A 17,285-nucleotide genomic window follows, 5' to 3' on the forward strand; every position below is an offset into this window, starting at 1 on the left:
AAATAGAAACACTGAAGTGGATGACAATCCAAAACAAGTAAAAAGAGATGGTTTTACCTTCACCAAACTATTTATTATTTGGATAGACAATTACATATTGTGTTTTTCTACTTTTCCTGTAACCAAATGCACCTAAAATCAGATACCTACAAGCAAAAAGTTTTCCTTACATGTATAATATAACAATACAGATCATAGAGACCAAAACGACAAGCATGGATCTAACTTGCCATCTTAAGTGGGGTGATAGACTGAAGACATTCTAAAATTATTATGGCACCAAAAAAACTGCACATCATGCACATGGTTGTTCAATTGCAGTACAGGTAAAGATGTTACTTTTCACTTTATTGCTATCAGTATACATAACTTAAATAAGGAAACTTACAGAACCAAGAATAAGCATTGGATATATTCAAGTCAAATGTGTCACAGATCTCATACATGATGGTTACAAAATTGATTGAGGTCCCGCCTAGTCTCTTTGAGCTGGTGCTCATCCTGGCCTCCTCGATCCTCCTCAAAGCCCTCCTAACTTAAATCAATGTTGTCCTGGAGAGATACACCAAAGCATGCTCACCAGCCACCAGTATTTTTTTCCCCTTAACCATCTTTTCCCAATCAGTGCAATCAGTGTTCCAAGCACATTTGCATTAGTAACTTGTTATAACCCAAGAAATGCATGTCAAAGGCACATACGGTCACGGGCAATTACACAAGGTATATAATGTTTGTGTATGTCCGTGTTTTTTGGTTTTGTTCATGCTTTGCATAACATATAGAGAACTTACAGTAGGCTTGACAGCCTCATTTGAATAGCTTTCGTGGCTGTTTTAGTCTTTTAAACGCAGGTTGTGTGCAGTCATCACACGGAGGCAAAACTACCCAAAAACATATTATCTAGACAGCTATTTTGGAGGTTTTCTAGCTCCGCAGAGTAGTACAGAGTGTCAGCCAACATAACACTCTGGAGTTACCCAGGTGACACATGGCTAGATAAGCCTTTGGGGTAGAGTTTAAGGTCGGTTCACTGCCTTGTTCCGTAGTGGTGTCATGTGGGCTCTTGTGTGGACTTTTGGTCGTAAGGACCATCTTGGACCTTTTGTCGCGTGATCGTTTAGAGTTTGTGAAGTTTATATTTGTAATTTGCATCGTCTATCAAATGTTTGCTAATATATCTGCTTGTAGGATCCCGAGTTAAACACATCTACTGCTATCAACAAAAGAGAAGAAAAATATTATAAAAAAGCAACTTACATTTGTTTATTAGTAAACAGATACCAACAATGATAGTCTTTTCTTGCTTCTTAACCAACCGGACTACAGTCCAAGTAGGCATAGACCAGAAGGAGGTGGAGATTTAAGTAAATAATTACAAGCATAATGTTAGGTCATCATTGAAACTGCAAAGATGATAATAGAATTAAACTTTACATGCTATGTTGCTGATCACAAAATTGGCCAGTATTGAAATTAAAACCAACAAAATGCAAGTTAGAAAACCTGAAGACTAAGCAAAAACTATATCTAATTTTAAAAATAATGCAAAAAAATCATACGTGCCAAGGAGGGCCTCCATGTCCTCTTCTTCAGCTTGTGAGACCAGGTCTCTTTCAACAGTAACCTGTGCATTGCTTTGAATCATAGCAGATGCATCTCGCCCATCCTCAGCACTCAGTTGATTACTTACTGCAGTAGTATTTTCCTGGAACAAAAAATACACAATTTATAATATATTCTTTGGATTCAGTGATGCACATTAAAAAAAATGATTATGAGGTATTTCTCAATTGAGTCAAACAGGTCTGTTTTTTCACTAAGACAGAAATGTGTATTACTACGATAAACGAGCACAAAAAACACCCCTTAAATCGGAGTGAACAAGTAAAAGAAAATGAGAGGACCAGTCCCCTCTCCAAAAACAGAAATTCTATACAGCCGTGTGATTAGCCATCCAGTTAGCTAATTCATTCCCTCTCTATAAATATGGCTTAACGTATAGCCATCAAGAGCTTTTAAAAGAAAGCGACATTTTAAAATAAGGATTCCTATTTATGTATTCAAAGGTGTATTCAAACAGAGACCATTTGAATTCCTATTTTAAAACAAGAATATCAAGCTGATTAATGTATATTATCCCCAAGATGTGGCTAGTTCTAAGTAAAAGGATTGCAACAAATCATAAAATTTTGTATGCTCTGAGGTTGATTTACACTGTCAATTTATCAAGGTACATGGAGAACTCAAGTGTAGGTGATGGATAGTGATTGAGAGAACATGAATTAGGTAGGTTTTTAGTGTTACCACTGTCACATCTGGAATTTCACTTTTAAGTATAAAATAAAAGTTCACGACATGCAATACTCCTAATTATACTTTTTTGAAGAGCTTATTTCTTCATTGTCTTCTTCTGGGATCAATGTATCTAAAATCAATGTTTCTCTTCTGCAAATGGTTCAATTTCCAACCACACTAGCACAAAATATCTACACGTGTTTTCTGACTTCTGTATTAGAATTGAGCTATATAAATTTGTCAATTTCTATGGATATGCAGTTCAACTTGGAGTAACTAGATTCCTGATGGCGCTCCCTGAAAAAGAAAGTTATGCTAACCCACCGATCATAACAAAGAGTTGGTAACGAGTGCATTCCGATAGATTAAACAAGTAAACACCATGGTAAAAACAAACAAAACCTTGCCGAGACCAAATCATCTGATAGCAAGAACAAAGTTTTCAAAATTTAAAGACCCAAGGAAAAGGAGCACAATTTATTCTCAAGATGAGAATGTTAATACATGCAATAAAAGATCTAAACATACATACAGACACACGATATATCTGACAAAAAACAGGAGCTGGAAAAACAGGAACCAGATGAGCTAATACGATAACTGCAATAAACCGAGAACAAATCATTTGATAATAGTTGATAGAATGGTGCATTCATAAATAATAAGAATCATAATCATTGCTGATATAACCCACCTAGCTTCTTTTTTCAACCAATCAAAAGACAACTAATGTGTTTATATATATATATATATATATATATGAGAGGATTATTTCTGGCTATCTATACACACATGAAAAAGAAAAAGTTCACCTTTGCCCAAAGAGCCATTTCCACTATATCTATACCGACAACTTTTGGAATCCGTCCTAGTATCTCCTTGCAAATGTTTAAAATGCACAGAAGTATGCGGTTCCTGCAAAGAAGAAAACATACTTACATATAACTTATTATGGCATTCCTCGTGCACAAATGTGAGTACATGATGTGTTTAGGAAACCACCTGTCATCTTTGTTCCTCATCGTCCATTGAGGAGGAGCAACACTTTGGCTTCTAAGATTATCGAATCCCTAAAGCAAAAAAAGTCGGGGTAAATAAATGATAGGATTCGGTAGGTAAGACAAACCACAATATGCTCTATTGAAACAAAAATTAGCGTGAGAACAAATGGATAGACAACAAAGTAAGTCGCGGAGGTACCAGCATAAAGGTGCAGCCACTTGGATCATTTTGAACAACCTCCAATTTCGAAAGATGCTTTAATTTGTATATTTTTGCAGGCTACAAAATTAACATAAGTTGTGAGGATAGAACCATGATGCTTTACCAGTTCTACATGACATCCATCAAGTGAAAAAGAGAGAACATGGCCACCTGACTTCCTTATGATATGATTCCTTGGGGGAATCTATAAAATCCTGAACTCTGGATTGTTAATTGTGGGGTTTTTTTTAATGATTAAGTAATTTATCACTTAACCAACCTGAGTTTAGGCTTTATTTCACTGAGCTAACATGAGATCTGTCTATCTTGCATTACTTAACCCACTTGAATTATCCTCCGTCAGCACCATAAATCTTTTGTCACAAACCTAGAGTTAAAAACAAATTTATATTAAAAATACCTTTAGCATTTAGATCTTATGTTATTTCCCTAGAGGGCTAGTTTAGATACGTAATGAATATGTAATGCACATATTCACTGACGTCTAGGGAGACCAACAACGATTTGGTGCAACATGGCCTATTGTCTTGTCATAGAAGTGCTATGTCAATATCATGTTAGCGTCATGTCCGCATCCTACCAGCAGAAAACATCTACAAGCTTGTGGTGGGCCCTGGATGGATGCCACGTATGCGTAATCAACAATGCACTAACAATATGTAATCATGACATTGACGGAGCATCAGTGTCATGTTAGCACCCCCGTACGCAGACCTAATTGTCCTACAGGTAGACCTTTGTACCATATTGGTACAATCTCAATGTGATGTTCTGATTGCCATGTCCACATGTTAACATTGAGCGGCCATGGAAAACCCATGATGCTTGTTCGTAAAGTAACTCAAGTAGTTTAAATGATAATGTACTTTATTTCATGAAGGCTTTAAACTTAGGTCGGCAAAGTGATACATTCCCTTATTGATGTTTTGTTGATTTAAAAATTTTAACTGGTGGGCTTTCAAACACTAACTGGGGTTTAATTTATCACTATAGGGTTTCCTGAAACTAAGTTACTAATGAATTTTGAAAAACTAAGATATTAATAATAAACTAAGTTAACAATAAGTCAAGATTTTAATAAGTAATTATGAAAAGCTAAGTTATCAATTACTTCTTCTAATAACAACCTATGTTTTATGTTTATCCAAAACCCAAAATATATTTTTTAATATCTTTTATTTTTGTTTTATGCAAAACATATGCTATGATACAGTTCACTTATGTTTTCCGGTGCATCCCACATGCTCTTTTTGCTAGTGTAATTTAATAATTAGTGTCCTGAAATGAAGTCTGAGACATTCTAAAAACACCACATTTTCAAATAGGCCTTTTGGTTTGCCATGAAAGACTCCAATCAGTTCTCGAGGCATGAAGATATTGGACTCGTAAATCATGAATGTTGTCTCTAACTTGTGTGAATCATGAAAGCAAAATTTCCAGATACCTGAACCACAAATTCCATTAATTCTATCAAACGTATTCCATTAATTCTATCAATATAAGTAACTAATTGCGTCATGAGGGACTCGTGTGATTTTGAAGTTACCTCAAGAATTCCTCCGCCAGAGTATTTCAAAACGCGAAGGAAAGCCTTAGTCCTTTGACCTTTTGCTTTGGCTGCATGATCAGACATAGTTACCGTTACATCCCACGCATATAGCCTCAAGAATGCAATAGTGCCGAAATGGTTGCTACATTTTAGTACAGAACTAAAAGCAAATATGATCAAAGATGATCGACCTACTTTGCACGTCTAATAAACGGAGGGCACGACGGTAACACGGTGACATCATACGGATTTTGAACGAAGGAACATAGAACAAAGAAAATCAAGAAAATCAAGAAAATGCCAGAAGGCGAGAGAACACAAGAACCAGATTTGGTTCGTACAGAGACGGGCACCGCGCAGAAGGACACGCGGAAGAAATCAAGAAAGCGGCATCATCAAGAAAAGAAGGGGAAATCAAGAACGGGAGGAAGGGACGGGGGAAACGTACTGGTGAGGGCGAGGACCCTGGGTTTGGCCATGTGACGGCCCAATTTGCCGGCCTTGCCCCAGACCCCGCGGCTCTTGGCGACGCGGATCGACAGCACCACCTTCTGCTTGCCGCCGCCGCCGTCGATGATCGCCTCGCACGCCCGCCTCAGCTCCAGGTCATCCGCGCTCGACCTCGCCATAGCGCCGACCGATCACCTACCTCCTCCCTTCCGTTTCTCGTCCTCTGCTTTTCTTCCTCGCAAGGCAGGCAGACAAACGGGATATAGGACCGCCGAGCGAAAGGCAACGGGTACGTTCTCTCTGCCTCGCCCCTCCATCGACGCCATAATCTCGGATCAAGAGAGCCCTATTCTTGGTCCGAGATTCTAGCGCTCCAGGTGTTTGTATATATGATCAGAGCGAAGGGAGAGTCTCTCTCTGAACGCCCGCTCTTCTCTTCGCTCTTCCGCATAAAACAGAAGAAACGGCCAATGCAATATGGCCTTTCTCCTCTTCTTCGTAATAAATAAACGGTAAGGATGTTTTAGACATTTAAATTGCATTATTCTTAATTGTATGGCAGGCATCATTAAAAGTTGTGCGGAGACGTGATTGGCAGCGTTAAGATTCGTGCTTTCGTCGTTTGCAGTAGACATACTTTTATATGTCTTTCAGCTGCTGCAAGGAAGAGGAGAAAGAGACAGAAATCGACGAGGGCGTACGTCCGAAGCAGGGATGCTCCCTGGCATCGCGACACGCTCACATGGCGCTCGCTTTTTCCACTGCCCGAGCAATCAAACTACACGCGAAAGACATTAATTAAAGGTAAGCATGGAGTGCGCCGATGGCAGCCCATGACAGCGATCAAGATCTTTATATACCAGAGTTCCGAATGGTGTAAATGAAGCGAGCGAGTGATGATGATGGCTTGGAGGTTCCACCGACTCGTCGTCTCCTGTGTCTTGGCGGTGGCCGTGCTGAGGTGCAGCGGCCCGGTGGAAGCCGGCCGCCGGGGCGGGCTCCTGGCGAGAACGGCGCCCACCGCGGCGGACCAGTTCCTGACCGGCCACAACGAGGCGCGGAAGGCGGTCCTGGTCGGGCCGCTCCAGTGGAGCGCGAACCTGAGCTCGAGTGCGAGCGCGCTGGTGAGGCACCAGAAACAGAACAGGAGCTGCGAGTTCGCGGACCTGGAGTCGAGCACCTACGGGGCGAACCAGGCGTGGACGAGCTACCCGGTGAGCCCGGAGGAGGCGGTGCGGTCGTGGGTGGGGGAGAGGAAGTACTACAGCTACGAGAACAACTCGTGCGCCGCGGGGCACGAGTGCGGGACGTACACGCAGGTGGTGTGGCGGAAGACGGCGGAGGTGGGATGCGCTCAGGCCACCTGTGGCAAGCGAGGATCGACGCTCACGCTCTGCCTTTACCTTCCCCATGGCAACGTCCAGGGGCAGAAGCCGTACTAGACTAACGTCGCTTCGATATGCTCATGCTGTGTTCGATCTTTCGTAGTGAGCGAGAGCGAGAGCGAGAGAGAGAGAGGTGGGAGTATTCTGTGACTACAATAAATGATGAATGGATGGCTTCGAGCCATAAATAATGCTGACTACTGTTGAGGTAAATCTCGAGGGCGTTACAAACATTATAATATCTTATACTCCTCTTCTACCAATCCACAAAAAATAGTCAATAGTTTGGTAAGTATAGTATATTGTAGGAATCACATGTGGATTCGAGTCGAGTAATTAACCTACGGCAAAATCCGGAAAGAAAATAATGGATCGAATCGATTCCCAACTTAGTTTTGCTCGGACCAGCCGGAAAGCTTCCTCGCGAATTATGTTGGATTTCCAACCAAGCATCACTGCTGGAAAAGAAAGCATTTACGGCAATTTATGTTCCATTTATCCCTGTAGATTACTGCCATCACCTCAGGATCTCCAACTCAAACATTCCCAGCTACCTGTATTCACTACTTTCCTCGATCATTTCACGTACCGATGATATCTTTGACACCTCTCTCTCTCTCTCTCTCTCTCTCTCTCTCTCTCTCTACACATAATATATATACATATATATAATTCCAACCCCTCTATTCCGTAGTGGTAGACGACTTAGTTTGCATGGTTTTGGCCTTACTGCTCGATCACACTGCTCTCTCTCTCTCTCTCTCTGTGCTTTCTAATGGTGAGGAGGAAGCCCAGCATGGGGCGGCAGAAGATAGAGATCAAGAGGATACAGAACGAGGAGGCGCGACAAGTGTGCTTCTCTAAGCGCCGTAGTGGGCTCTTCAAGAAGGCCAGCGAGTTGACCATCCTCTGTGGCGCGGAGCTGGGGGTTGTCGTGTTCTCCCCCGCCGGCAAGGTGTTCTCCTTCGGCCACCCCACCGTCGACGCCGTCGTCGACCGCTTCTTCGCCGGCCACCCGCACCCGCAGGCGGCCGTCGCAGCCGCGTCCACGGCGGCCGAGTCCCGCCGCGAGGCGGCCGTCCGCGAGCTCAACCGCCAGTGCATGGAGCTGCACGACCTGGTCGAGGCCGAGAAGAAGAAGCGCGACGCCCTCGAGAAGGCCATGAAGAAGGTGCAGGCGGCGGAGCCGCTCTACTGGGACGCCGACGTCGAGAGCCTCGACACGGAGGAGCTGCAGGAGTTCGAGAGGCGACTGGTGGAGCTGCGGAACAACGTGGCGAGGAGGGCCGACCAGCTCCTACAACAGTCCTTCGTTCCCAAGCAGCAGTTCCCCGATGACGCCGTCGTCATGCAGGGGGCTCTCGCCGTCAAGAACGAAGGCGACATGCGTCCTTCTCCTCTTGCCGGCGGATTCGGCTACGGCCATGGGTTCTCTGGGTCGATGTAGTTGTATCATCTTCTTGATGCTTTACGTGGTAGACTGCGTTATCATGGTCAAGGAAAAATGCATGTGTACTCCTCCCACATATACTGTATCTCCTTGTTCTAATTGCTTTGGTCTCTATCCAACTATGAAATGCAATAGTTGTAAACACATACATCTACATCGTCTAGCAATTATATCGGTCATTCTAATGATCATACAACAATAACAATAGGTCATAATATCCCAACTAGGCTTAATAGTTGTCTACAATTTCTGATGAACACGCAATGCTCTATGAACTAATAACCTCATAATAGTATGTGAAATAAACTGGCTATTTAAGCTAGAAATGAAGATGTTTTTATACAGCTTCTTTGATTAGTCAAAGAAATATGTGTTTTATGGTCAAAAAATGAAACCAGCTGAATAATGACAAAATAAAAAAGCAATAAAAATAATTGTTATTCTCTGGATTAGATGCAAAAGGGATTTTAGAAAACTGTCCTTCTATAGTATACTTTGAATCTTAAGCATGAATTGTCCTTCTATTGTTGCATCTGCATATAAAATGATACAGAGCTCGAAAGGAGGACAGCTATTTGCATGATCGATATCGACAATTGATTGCATACCTTAACGGGTGATCTCTCCTTTGCTGCAACGCCTGCTGTCATTGCAATCGATATGGACGATTGGATACATACCTTTAAAAGATCACTTCGATGCAATAAACCTGCCATCGCCGCCTCTCTCTTTCTCCGGTTTATCGAATGGACTAAGCAAAGAGCGATATTGGCACGGCTCAATCGGATCAAGCTATATATATAGCTACACAAATCGCAGTTGATTTGATTGAGCCGTACCAACATCACACTCTCACCCAGCCTCAGCCTGTGGCGAGCGCATCGCAGCCCCACTTCCCTTCTTTCCGAAGCGGAGAAATCGAGATGAGGAAGAGGGAAGAGGGAAGAGGGAAGAGGGAAGTGGGAATGGAAGGATAGAGGAGAGGGAAGAAGACAGAGGAGGAAGGTGTGGGAGAAGAGGGTGGAATGGTTGAGACGTCGACGTCTTTCTTGAAGATACAAGATTTATATAGATAGATACAGGGGGAAGAAGAGTGAGACACGCACATGCTGGCCTGGTCTTGCACGCTTTCTGTTTGACGAAATGCACTGTTGTCTTCCCTGTCTGCCTGCATGTCTACAGGACGACTATGATTAGGGTTAGGTGTGGCAGGCAGCCTAACTCTGTGGCCTCTCGGATGCAAGGGAAGACACTTCCTTTTCGCTCCGCGTAACTGTGTCAATTTGTTCTTCTATTTTCATGGTCGTCCATTTCATCATTCATCTACGTTTCATTTGAATAGAATATAAATAAATAAAGATCTTGATTACGTGTCGACCCACATTTGACATTTGGTGTGATTGATTGGTGATGGAGTGTGATCAGACGTGCAAGCTCCGCAGGTGCCGAGTTAAAGGACATGACTGTTTCGTGTACCCCCGGCCAATGTCTCTCACCTGTCACCATCGGCGCTCCTGCAACGGCGGAATGCTTTGAGATGTGTGCAGATTCACGATTGCATGCTGTAAGATCGGTGCTGAATCTTCACTTGGGAGATTCATTAAAAAGAACAATCTAATTTTAGCAGTTTGTTTAAAGACTTTCATCAAGAAAACATTAAGAAAAATAGAATCATAATATGATCCTAAACTTCGATAAAAATTAATGTTCATGCTTCACATGATTTTCTAAATGCAAACTTCTCAGATCAAGTTCTTCAAGTTCACAATATTTGGAATACAACAGGATCATCATAAATTACAATGAATTAGTTACTAGTACCGATCACGTAACCGGCGATGCCCACGTCTTCCACTTCTCCCGACTCCTCGAGTCTCTTGATGATTTGAGAGGTGGGGATCATGGGGAACATATAGATGTGACCTGCTACATCTGAAATCATAATCCTCCAAAGCCAATTAAGAAATCATATTCCAAGTACATTGACATCGTCACTTATCATCTAATCATGTTCTACTGAAAATAACCGAATAACTATGCCACAATTAACTATAAGAACCCATAACATGTAAAGTGATGTGATAAGGAAATTCTCCATGAAGAGAAACTAACAGGACTTCGATTATTTTTAGTCTCCAGCTAAAACTTGCACTGACAGTAGCTCAGCGAATTGATATACATGGGCAACAGGAAAGAAATATATAACAATATAAGCAATGCAAATAAATTTGTCTTCTGCATGAAAATTAACTCGCATCCATCTCCAGAAATGGTTGATCTTCTGGAACTCGGCTAGAAACTTTTTGTGAGCTTGTGTCTTCCAGAGATAAATGTAGTCATATGTACCTGGATGCATGTTAATCAATTAAGGTTGTACGTACTAGTATACAAATTGATGATGGATTTTTGTTTAACTCATAACATTACTTTGCTTCTCATCATCGTTCTAATATTTTGGCAACGATGGTGCCGGTGAAGCCGGAGGCCTTAAATCTTCGTACCTGCATATACAATAAAAGTAAAGCCTAGTCGATTAATAAGTTCAAAATCGTTAGAAAATAACTGATTGAGCTTGAGAACAATAAAATAAAATCAGAGTGGAAGAGTCCGATATTTTGGTTGCTTAGCATTCTATTTAGTCCCGGATGCATTTGCATGTGGATGTGGCAAGGAGAGCATCCAAACACACAGTAACAGATGGACTTGGAGATGTAAAATATGACGATTTAATCAGCATACCATAAAGGTCTTCCACAAATTCAGAGAATGGAAGAAGTATACACGAGAAATATGATGCTGCTTTTCTATTGTTAAGTTACACTGCTAAAACTTTATTTGGCATACAACTAAGACGAGAATGTATCTAGCAGTATGTGACATCTTGAATATTCTTGTTCATATACAAAAACTTAGTAGATTCTCTAAATTCTAAACATGATTGTGCCAGCCAGTATGAAAAGACTTTCACATTGGACTACTAGGGCTGAAAATTAGTGGTTATTTCAAGTGATGAAAAATTAACAAAGGAAAATCAGTAGATTGCTGAAGGCCCGATGCTAGTGTGTTCTATGAAATAAGCAGAACCAGAAAAACTGGAATATTTGTGATGGTTTTTTCAAATTTAGCATTCCTATGAAGGGATATGTTGACCATAACCGAATACCCTTTCATGCTTCTAGAAACCAAACAAGCCAAACTTTATTTCAAGGCTTCCGTAGATCTAAATCACACAGGTCCAGAAAATATCATTTGGTGCTGACCATTAACCAAAATTCTTGTAAGGCTTATAACACGGTGTTATGAACATCTCTGCCACTTTCCTCACAATTCATAAACAATAAGAAAGAAAGACCCAATGCACCCTAGTTTAGTTTCACTGTCTTGTTCATTTTTCCAAATTTCAGTTTGGTGGGTCCAACTTTCATATCAATGTGTAATCAAATGCAGAAGAAGCATGGGAAAAGATGAAATTTCACTACTACTATTGCCTGCTTCTGTAATGCTCAGTAGGAATCATACTAATTTCAAACTCCAAAAGCTAAATTTACAAAGATAGTACTAATGTAGCCATACACGGGAAATGGTGACCGGTAACTCGAGTTACCATGTGGAACTTCAGGAGACTCTGGAATGACTATATTTGTTGTAGCTTTATAGTCCACTGGGGATGGAGAGGAAGGTGGTTTCAGATCTTCATACCTGCCAGAACAGCAGTACATTGGACAGTTGGAATGCTCAAGGGACCCTGGATGTATAGAAACAAAATTAGACGAGTAAGATGAACTGCTTACGCTGTATAAGGAGAGAGAGGCCTAGTTTTCTGGGATAGAACTTGGCCAGCTTCCTTCTTGGCAACATCTTCAGACAATTTGGATGCACTTAATGAAGCTGATGTAGGTTCAGGCTCTGATTTAGCTTGCACAAACTCCACCTGTTTCTCTTTTGAACTTCCAGGTGTTGGAGAGCTTGGCGGCTTCAGGTCAGCATACCTATATATAATCATCAATTTAAGTGAACAAGTTTTAGTTCTGATGTATAAAATATATTGGAAAAAGTGGCTCACATATAGTAAGGAGAAAGTGGTCTTGTCTTCTGTCCTTCGGTTTTTTCAGGTTCTTCCTCCACAACTAACTTGGTAGGTTTCGGTTCAGTACTTGAACGTGCAACATCCTTCACAATCTCAGCCAGTGGTTCCTGAAATCAGCAAAATGATCAAGAGAGCCTAACTCTTAGACCAAGCTCAATCTTTAAATTGCTTATCAAATATTGCATTGATATGGATTCAGAAAACCAAGATCATTGGTTTTGGTGCCAACAACATCGACTTAAATATTGCATTGATTTGCATCATAAACAAAATATTAAAGAAAAGAGAAATAAATGATCCACGAAACTAAATTGTATTTGTGTTTGTTTCTGCAACATCAAATTAAATGGAAGATTAGTTACAAAATTATTGTCAGTGACCTACCCGTTGTGAAGGAATCTTGGAAAGAAGCTCATCCATAGGCAGCAGTGGTGCAGTTGTTTCAGCAATCACCTCAACAACCTTGCAGTATGAGATCTTTCTATTTTTCGCCATGAATGCCATGAGTTCTGCAACCTGCACTAGTAATCCTTTCAGTTTCATAATCATTTAGTGACAAAGAATTCACATCATGATGGTATTTTCTCTCTCCTTATTCAATAAATGGACATGAAATCTGCTTTACCATTAGAATCACATTAGGTGCCATTATAAACACAATAGCTCATAGTTTCTTCTTTGCCTTAATTTTTTTTATTGAAGAGTTCAATATAATGAGCATAGTACCTTTTAAACAATCCTGTGATCCAAACTAATATGACATACTACCCTGGGACAGAATCTCCAGTGTCAGATGTCAAGACATATTGGAAATGCAATCTAGTAAAGAATAAGAACTACAATATGTGCAGAACACATATGATTATAGGATTAGTTTGGCAATTATTTCAGACAAAAGGCTAAAGTGGGTTTATATTGAACTGCAGGTGCTTCCGGGATTTCAGAAAACTATATGGTGATAATAACTAGTAAGCATATGGTGATAATAACTACTATGCATAGATGTCAATGCATTGGAGGTTTGTCTGAAGAAAAATTTCTGAGTTGTTCAGGCAAAAGACACTACGGAAAGAAAAGGAGACTCGAATGATGCTAGAGAACACAAACAACCTGAAGGTTGGAGACTTGTCCACCAAAATAAGTATCCTCATTAGCAAGGACAATATTATGAGTCTCCTTATAAGAGTCTGTGGGTCGTTCCATCCCCCCTGGCCTTACTATCTGAGAATCAAATAAGCTAATTTAGTCCATGGATATGAAAATATTATCTGTCAGACATATGTGGTGGAGCTCGAAAAAGAACTCTGGATATCAATTAGTCAAATAATTCTTATTCGGTCATTTTAAATTATCACACATACTGTGTAAGGTAGACCACTGGCAATTAATGCTTCTTCTGCCTTCCTTTTCCAGAAGAGGACTCCCCAAAACAAGCTTTAGCCAAAGAAAGTCCACTAGTCAGAACAAAACTCATTTTTTAGTACTTGAGTAACTAGCATTTATGAAGTAGCTAAATGGTTGATATATTTCGCCAATGCCAACTCACACATAAAAAAGATCAGTGGCAATCGTGTGGCACTACACATCACTGCATTCACTGGATGCTTAATAAAGGCTTTCCAGGTAGTCATATAATTCACTTGTGACTTAAAGATTGATCGAAGTAATTGTCAGTTAAATTGACGATTACTATCAAGAAAAAGGAAAAAGGCAAATCACTTACTTTAGAATTGCAGCTGGAAGCCCAAACTTATTTGTTCCCAAAGATGTAAGCAGAATGAAGTGGTCAACTTTTGTGACAGTTGCTGCATAGTATAATAAATGTACTAAGAGCCGATATATAGTAATTTCATTAGATGAAAAAACTCTCAAGATGAATAGTTTCTGGAAGCAGGATGTTAAAGATAAATTAGCCCAGGCATATCACAGATTTGCAATAGATTTCACGTAAAATGCATGGTTAGTCTACAAAAACTGAAAGAACAATTTGAGACGATGAAATGAAAAAGTTCATAGAGAAAGTTCAGTTGACCATAGAACAAACAACATTTCGTACAAAGAGACGATCATTTATAGTATATCAACTCAGGATAATTAATCAAGATATTTGAAGCAGAAAATATCTGACAATTGCAATATAATGTAAGCATAGTCAGACAGAGATAATCTACTGATTTACCAGCTTTTATAAGGTTCTCGGTAGCTTTATAGTCGATTCGATATGGTCCTGTTATGTCAGAAATCTCCTTCTCACTGGCTCCTATGCAGCATAAAACCGTGGAAGAATTACCTATTGCTGGTCCTATGTCACCTTGTTTTTCAAGGTCACATTCAACGAGTTCAAGCTTCGCTGCAGCTGGTCTAAAAGCCAGAGTAATCTGTTACTGACAATATGCAGCAGCTGAAAATAAGATGGAAGAATCTTGAGCTTACTCAAAAAGCTAGAACATTTGTATCTTACGTTCAGTTCCTGAAGGTCCGGTTCCGACATCAGGCTTCATTTGTTGAACACTCTTCAAAATGCAGATAAATAAGAGAAAAATTAGAGTTCCAAAGCTCTTCTCAACATACGAACAAATTTTATTTGGCAGGGCCGGGAGCATGTAACTCCTACCTGGACTAGTGGTTCTGCTCTTTGCGCACTCCTGACTCCTGCTCGCACTCGAAACCCAAGTTTCAGAAGCTCCCTGAAAGAATTGAAAGAACATTCTTTCCTAAATTATATATCAAAGATATTATCTCTATATTCTTCTTATGGTGAAAGAGGCATTCTACCTTACAAGACGTGAACCAACTCTACCGGTTGCACCAGCAACAAACACAAGATCTTTATCCTTCGAGCTCATTTCCTGTTTACTTACTTCCCCGGCCTTGGCATCGGATGAAACTGCCGCTTGCGTGGATCGTACAACAGAAAATATATCAGAAACAAAGTGCAAGCTATTTATTTATCACATTTACAAGGTGGAAATCTCAATGGAATCTACAGTTAATTTTCTTATTGATGATCGCCGCTCAAGAACTCGTCAAGATACCGACTCTTCAACCCGGTTAACATTTTGCATTACAGTGTCAGTGATAAGATTCTTGACTTCCCAAACAAAGTCAGATCTCGCGAATAAGCATCAAGTGCTTGAACATAGAACGACCGCAAGCCGATGCCAACAAGAGCTCCAAAATGCAATCGGAAGCTCATAAAGAAATCTACATGAAACCCATTCCCTCTGGGGATCCCACCAAGAAAACAAACCAGAAGTGCTTAGGGAGAAAGGGATGCCAAATACCGGAAGCCCGAGGCCGGGAGCAGAGGGATCGAGGGTTTCCATCTCGAGGGCACCTCGAGGGTTTCCCTGGGGCCGGGAGGGATCGACCGGAGACGGCGGCGAGTCGCTCTACGAGAGCCCTTTTCCAAGTTCTCGAGGGGGGTCGAGCTGCACAAGGCAGAGATCGTAACGAGAACACCTCCATTCCTCTTCCTCTTCCTCTTCCTCTTTGCCTCTCCTCGATGTGGTGTTAGTTTTGGTTCGGCGCTTTCCTCTCTGCGATCGGATGAGGGGCGTTTGAGCGGGTGAGAAGAAGGATTGCAATTTTTCCAACGTGGCGGACGCAGGTTCTCATCTGCTGATATCATGGTCCCACTTTCTATCTATTAAATGAACGGTCTCTGATCAATGCTCCATTTTTTATTGTTATTGTTATGATACGTGTTTTTTACATTTTTTTCAATAGTTTAGAAATAGTATAATTGTCATTATTAAATTTAAAATGAGATTAATTATAAATATATGGGTGATTTTAAAATATATATCTTTAAATATTATATGAGATTCATTTGATATCGTCCATCACGCATTACTAATTGTCGATCCTTATTCTCTCATCATATATGTTATATTTCGATAATATCGGATTCTCTCCGTATATCCTCTCATTCATGAATAGAGATACGACATATTGAGACAAAGGATGCACGAAACATAGTTAATGATACCATGATCCAGTATAAAGGGAGGATGAAGAACCAGTGATGTTAACATATAGTGAAGGAGTATAACATATGGAGGGAGCGAAGGCAACAGACAATTGCGTAATGAAATGTATTTATGGGATTACAAGAAATACGATGCACTAATTGAGAAAAATAATAAATATATATATATATATATCAAAAATTAAAATAGGCTAATATTAAGATAATAAAATAGATAATATCGGATTCCCTCTGCATATATGTTATATTTCGATAATATCGAATTCCCTTCGTATGTCCTCTCATTCACGAATAGGGATACGACATATGGAGCCAAATGATGCACCAAATAGAGTTAATGATGCCATGATCCAGTATAAAGGGAGGATGAAGAGCCAGTGATATCAACATATAGTGAAGGAGTATAGCATATGGAGGAAGCGAAGGCAACAGACAATTGCGTAACGAAATGTATTTATGGGATTACAAGAAATACGAGGCACTAATTGAGAAAAATAAATATATATATATATATCAAAAATTAAAATAGGCTAATATTAAGACAAATAAAATAGATAATATCGGATTCCCTCTCCATATATGTTATATTTCGATAATATCGGATTCCCTCTGTATGTCCTCTCCTTCACGAATAGGAATACGACATATGAAGGCAAATGATGCACCAAACAGAGTTAATGATGTCATAATCCAGTATAAAGGGAGGATGAAGAGCCAGTGATGTCAACATATAGTGAAGGAGTATAACATATGGAGGGAGCGAAGGCAATAGACAATTGCGTAACGAAAAGGTATTTATGGGATCACAAGAAATACAAGGCATTAACTGAGAAAAATAATAAATATATATATAT

At 40.3% G+C, this 17,285-nt stretch overlaps 4 protein-coding genes across 7 annotated transcripts in view; 2 read left to right on the forward strand and 2 right to left on the reverse strand.

The window, feature by feature from the left end:
- LOC135680707 (exocyst complex component SEC3A-like) overlaps nt 1-6,407 on the reverse strand; it is a 17,681-nt gene extending 11,274 nt beyond the window's left edge. The window contains exons 1-6 of the mRNA XM_065194833.1: nt 5,517-6,407; nt 5,066-5,136; nt 3,496-3,576; nt 3,298-3,365; nt 3,108-3,210; nt 1,560-1,705 (exon numbers count right to left, since the gene is read on the reverse strand). Of these exons, the coding sequence (XP_065050905.1) occupies nt 1,560-1,705; nt 3,108-3,210; nt 3,298-3,365; nt 3,496-3,576; nt 5,066-5,136; nt 5,517-5,697 (650 nt within the window). The 5' untranslated portion in view covers nt 5,698-6,407. The remainder of the gene's footprint in view (nt 1-1,559; nt 1,706-3,107; nt 3,211-3,297; nt 3,366-3,495; nt 3,577-5,065; nt 5,137-5,516) is intronic.
- A 7-nt stretch (nt 6,408-6,414) lies between these two features.
- On the forward strand, nt 6,415-7,116 carry LOC103993831 (STS14 protein). The gene has a single exon (XM_009414028.3). It carries the CDS (start codon nt 6,415-6,417, stop codon nt 6,958-6,960), a length of 546 nt encoding a protein of 181 aa, XP_009412303.3. The 3' UTR covers nt 6,961-7,116.
- A 428-nt stretch (nt 7,117-7,544) lies between these two features.
- Nucleotides 7,545-8,501, forward strand: LOC135581841 (agamous-like MADS-box protein AGL62). Its single transcript, XM_065194835.1, has one exon. It carries the CDS (start codon nt 7,679-7,681, stop codon nt 8,348-8,350), a length of 672 nt encoding a protein of 223 aa, XP_065050907.1. The 5' UTR covers nt 7,545-7,678; the 3' UTR covers nt 8,351-8,501.
- Nucleotides 8,502-10,450: 1,949 nt separating this feature from the next.
- LOC135585555 (protein TIC 62, chloroplastic-like) lies at nt 10,451-15,997 on the reverse strand. Of its 4 annotated transcripts, none has more exons than XM_065194837.1 (14): nt 15,725-15,997; nt 15,216-15,327; nt 15,055-15,127; nt 14,902-14,953; nt 14,620-14,796; nt 14,164-14,245; nt 13,802-13,874; nt 13,551-13,661; nt 12,825-12,956; nt 12,417-12,547; nt 12,145-12,342; nt 11,927-12,052; nt 10,781-10,854; nt 10,451-10,699 (listed from the first exon to the last, which is right to left on the reverse strand). In XM_065194837.1, exons 1-13 carry the CDS (start codon nt 15,906-15,908, stop codon nt 10,800-10,802), a joined length of 1,506 nt encoding a protein of 501 aa, XP_065050909.1. In that variant the 5' UTR covers nt 15,909-15,997; the 3' UTR covers nt 10,451-10,699; nt 10,781-10,799. The 4 variants fall into 4 exon arrangements, with proteins under 4 accessions (XP_065050909.1, XP_065050908.1, XP_065050910.1 ...); XM_065194836.1 differs by having other exon boundaries at nt 15,216-15,333; XM_065194838.1 differs by having other exon boundaries at nt 11,958-12,052; nt 15,216-15,333; nt 15,725-15,996.
- Between the last annotated feature and the right edge of the window lie 1,288 nt (nt 15,998-17,285).

The sequence above is a fragment of the Musa acuminata genome, chromosome BXJ1-8 (assembly GCF_036884655.1).
Source record: "Musa acuminata AAA Group cultivar baxijiao chromosome BXJ1-8, Cavendish_Baxijiao_AAA, whole genome shotgun sequence".
Classification (NCBI taxonomy): Eukaryota; Viridiplantae; Streptophyta; class Magnoliopsida; order Zingiberales; family Musaceae; genus Musa; species Musa acuminata.

Excerpts from the sequence above, each read along its gene's own strand:
- LOC103993831 (XM_009414028.3), top strand. The coding sequence starts at position 6,415 with ATGATGATGGCTTGGAGGTTCCACCGACTCGTCGTCTCCTGTGTCTTG.
- LOC135581841 (XM_065194835.1), top strand. The coding sequence starts at position 7,679 with ATGGTGAGGAGGAAGCCCAGCATGGGGCGGCAGAAGATAGAGATCAAG.
- LOC135585555 (XM_065194836.1), bottom strand. The coding sequence starts at position 15,908 with ATGGAGGTGTTCTCGTTACGATCTCTGCCTTGTGCAGCTCGACCCCCC. Across the intron at positions 12,548-12,824 it reads CCAAGATTCCTTCACAACGG|GAACCACTGGCTGAGATTGT; the intron begins GTAGGTCACTGA and ends TGCTGATTTCAG. Across the intron at positions 12,053-12,144 it reads CCTCTCTCTCCTTATACAGC|GTATGAAGATCTGAAACCAC; the intron begins GTAAGCAGTTCA and ends CTGTTCTGGCAG.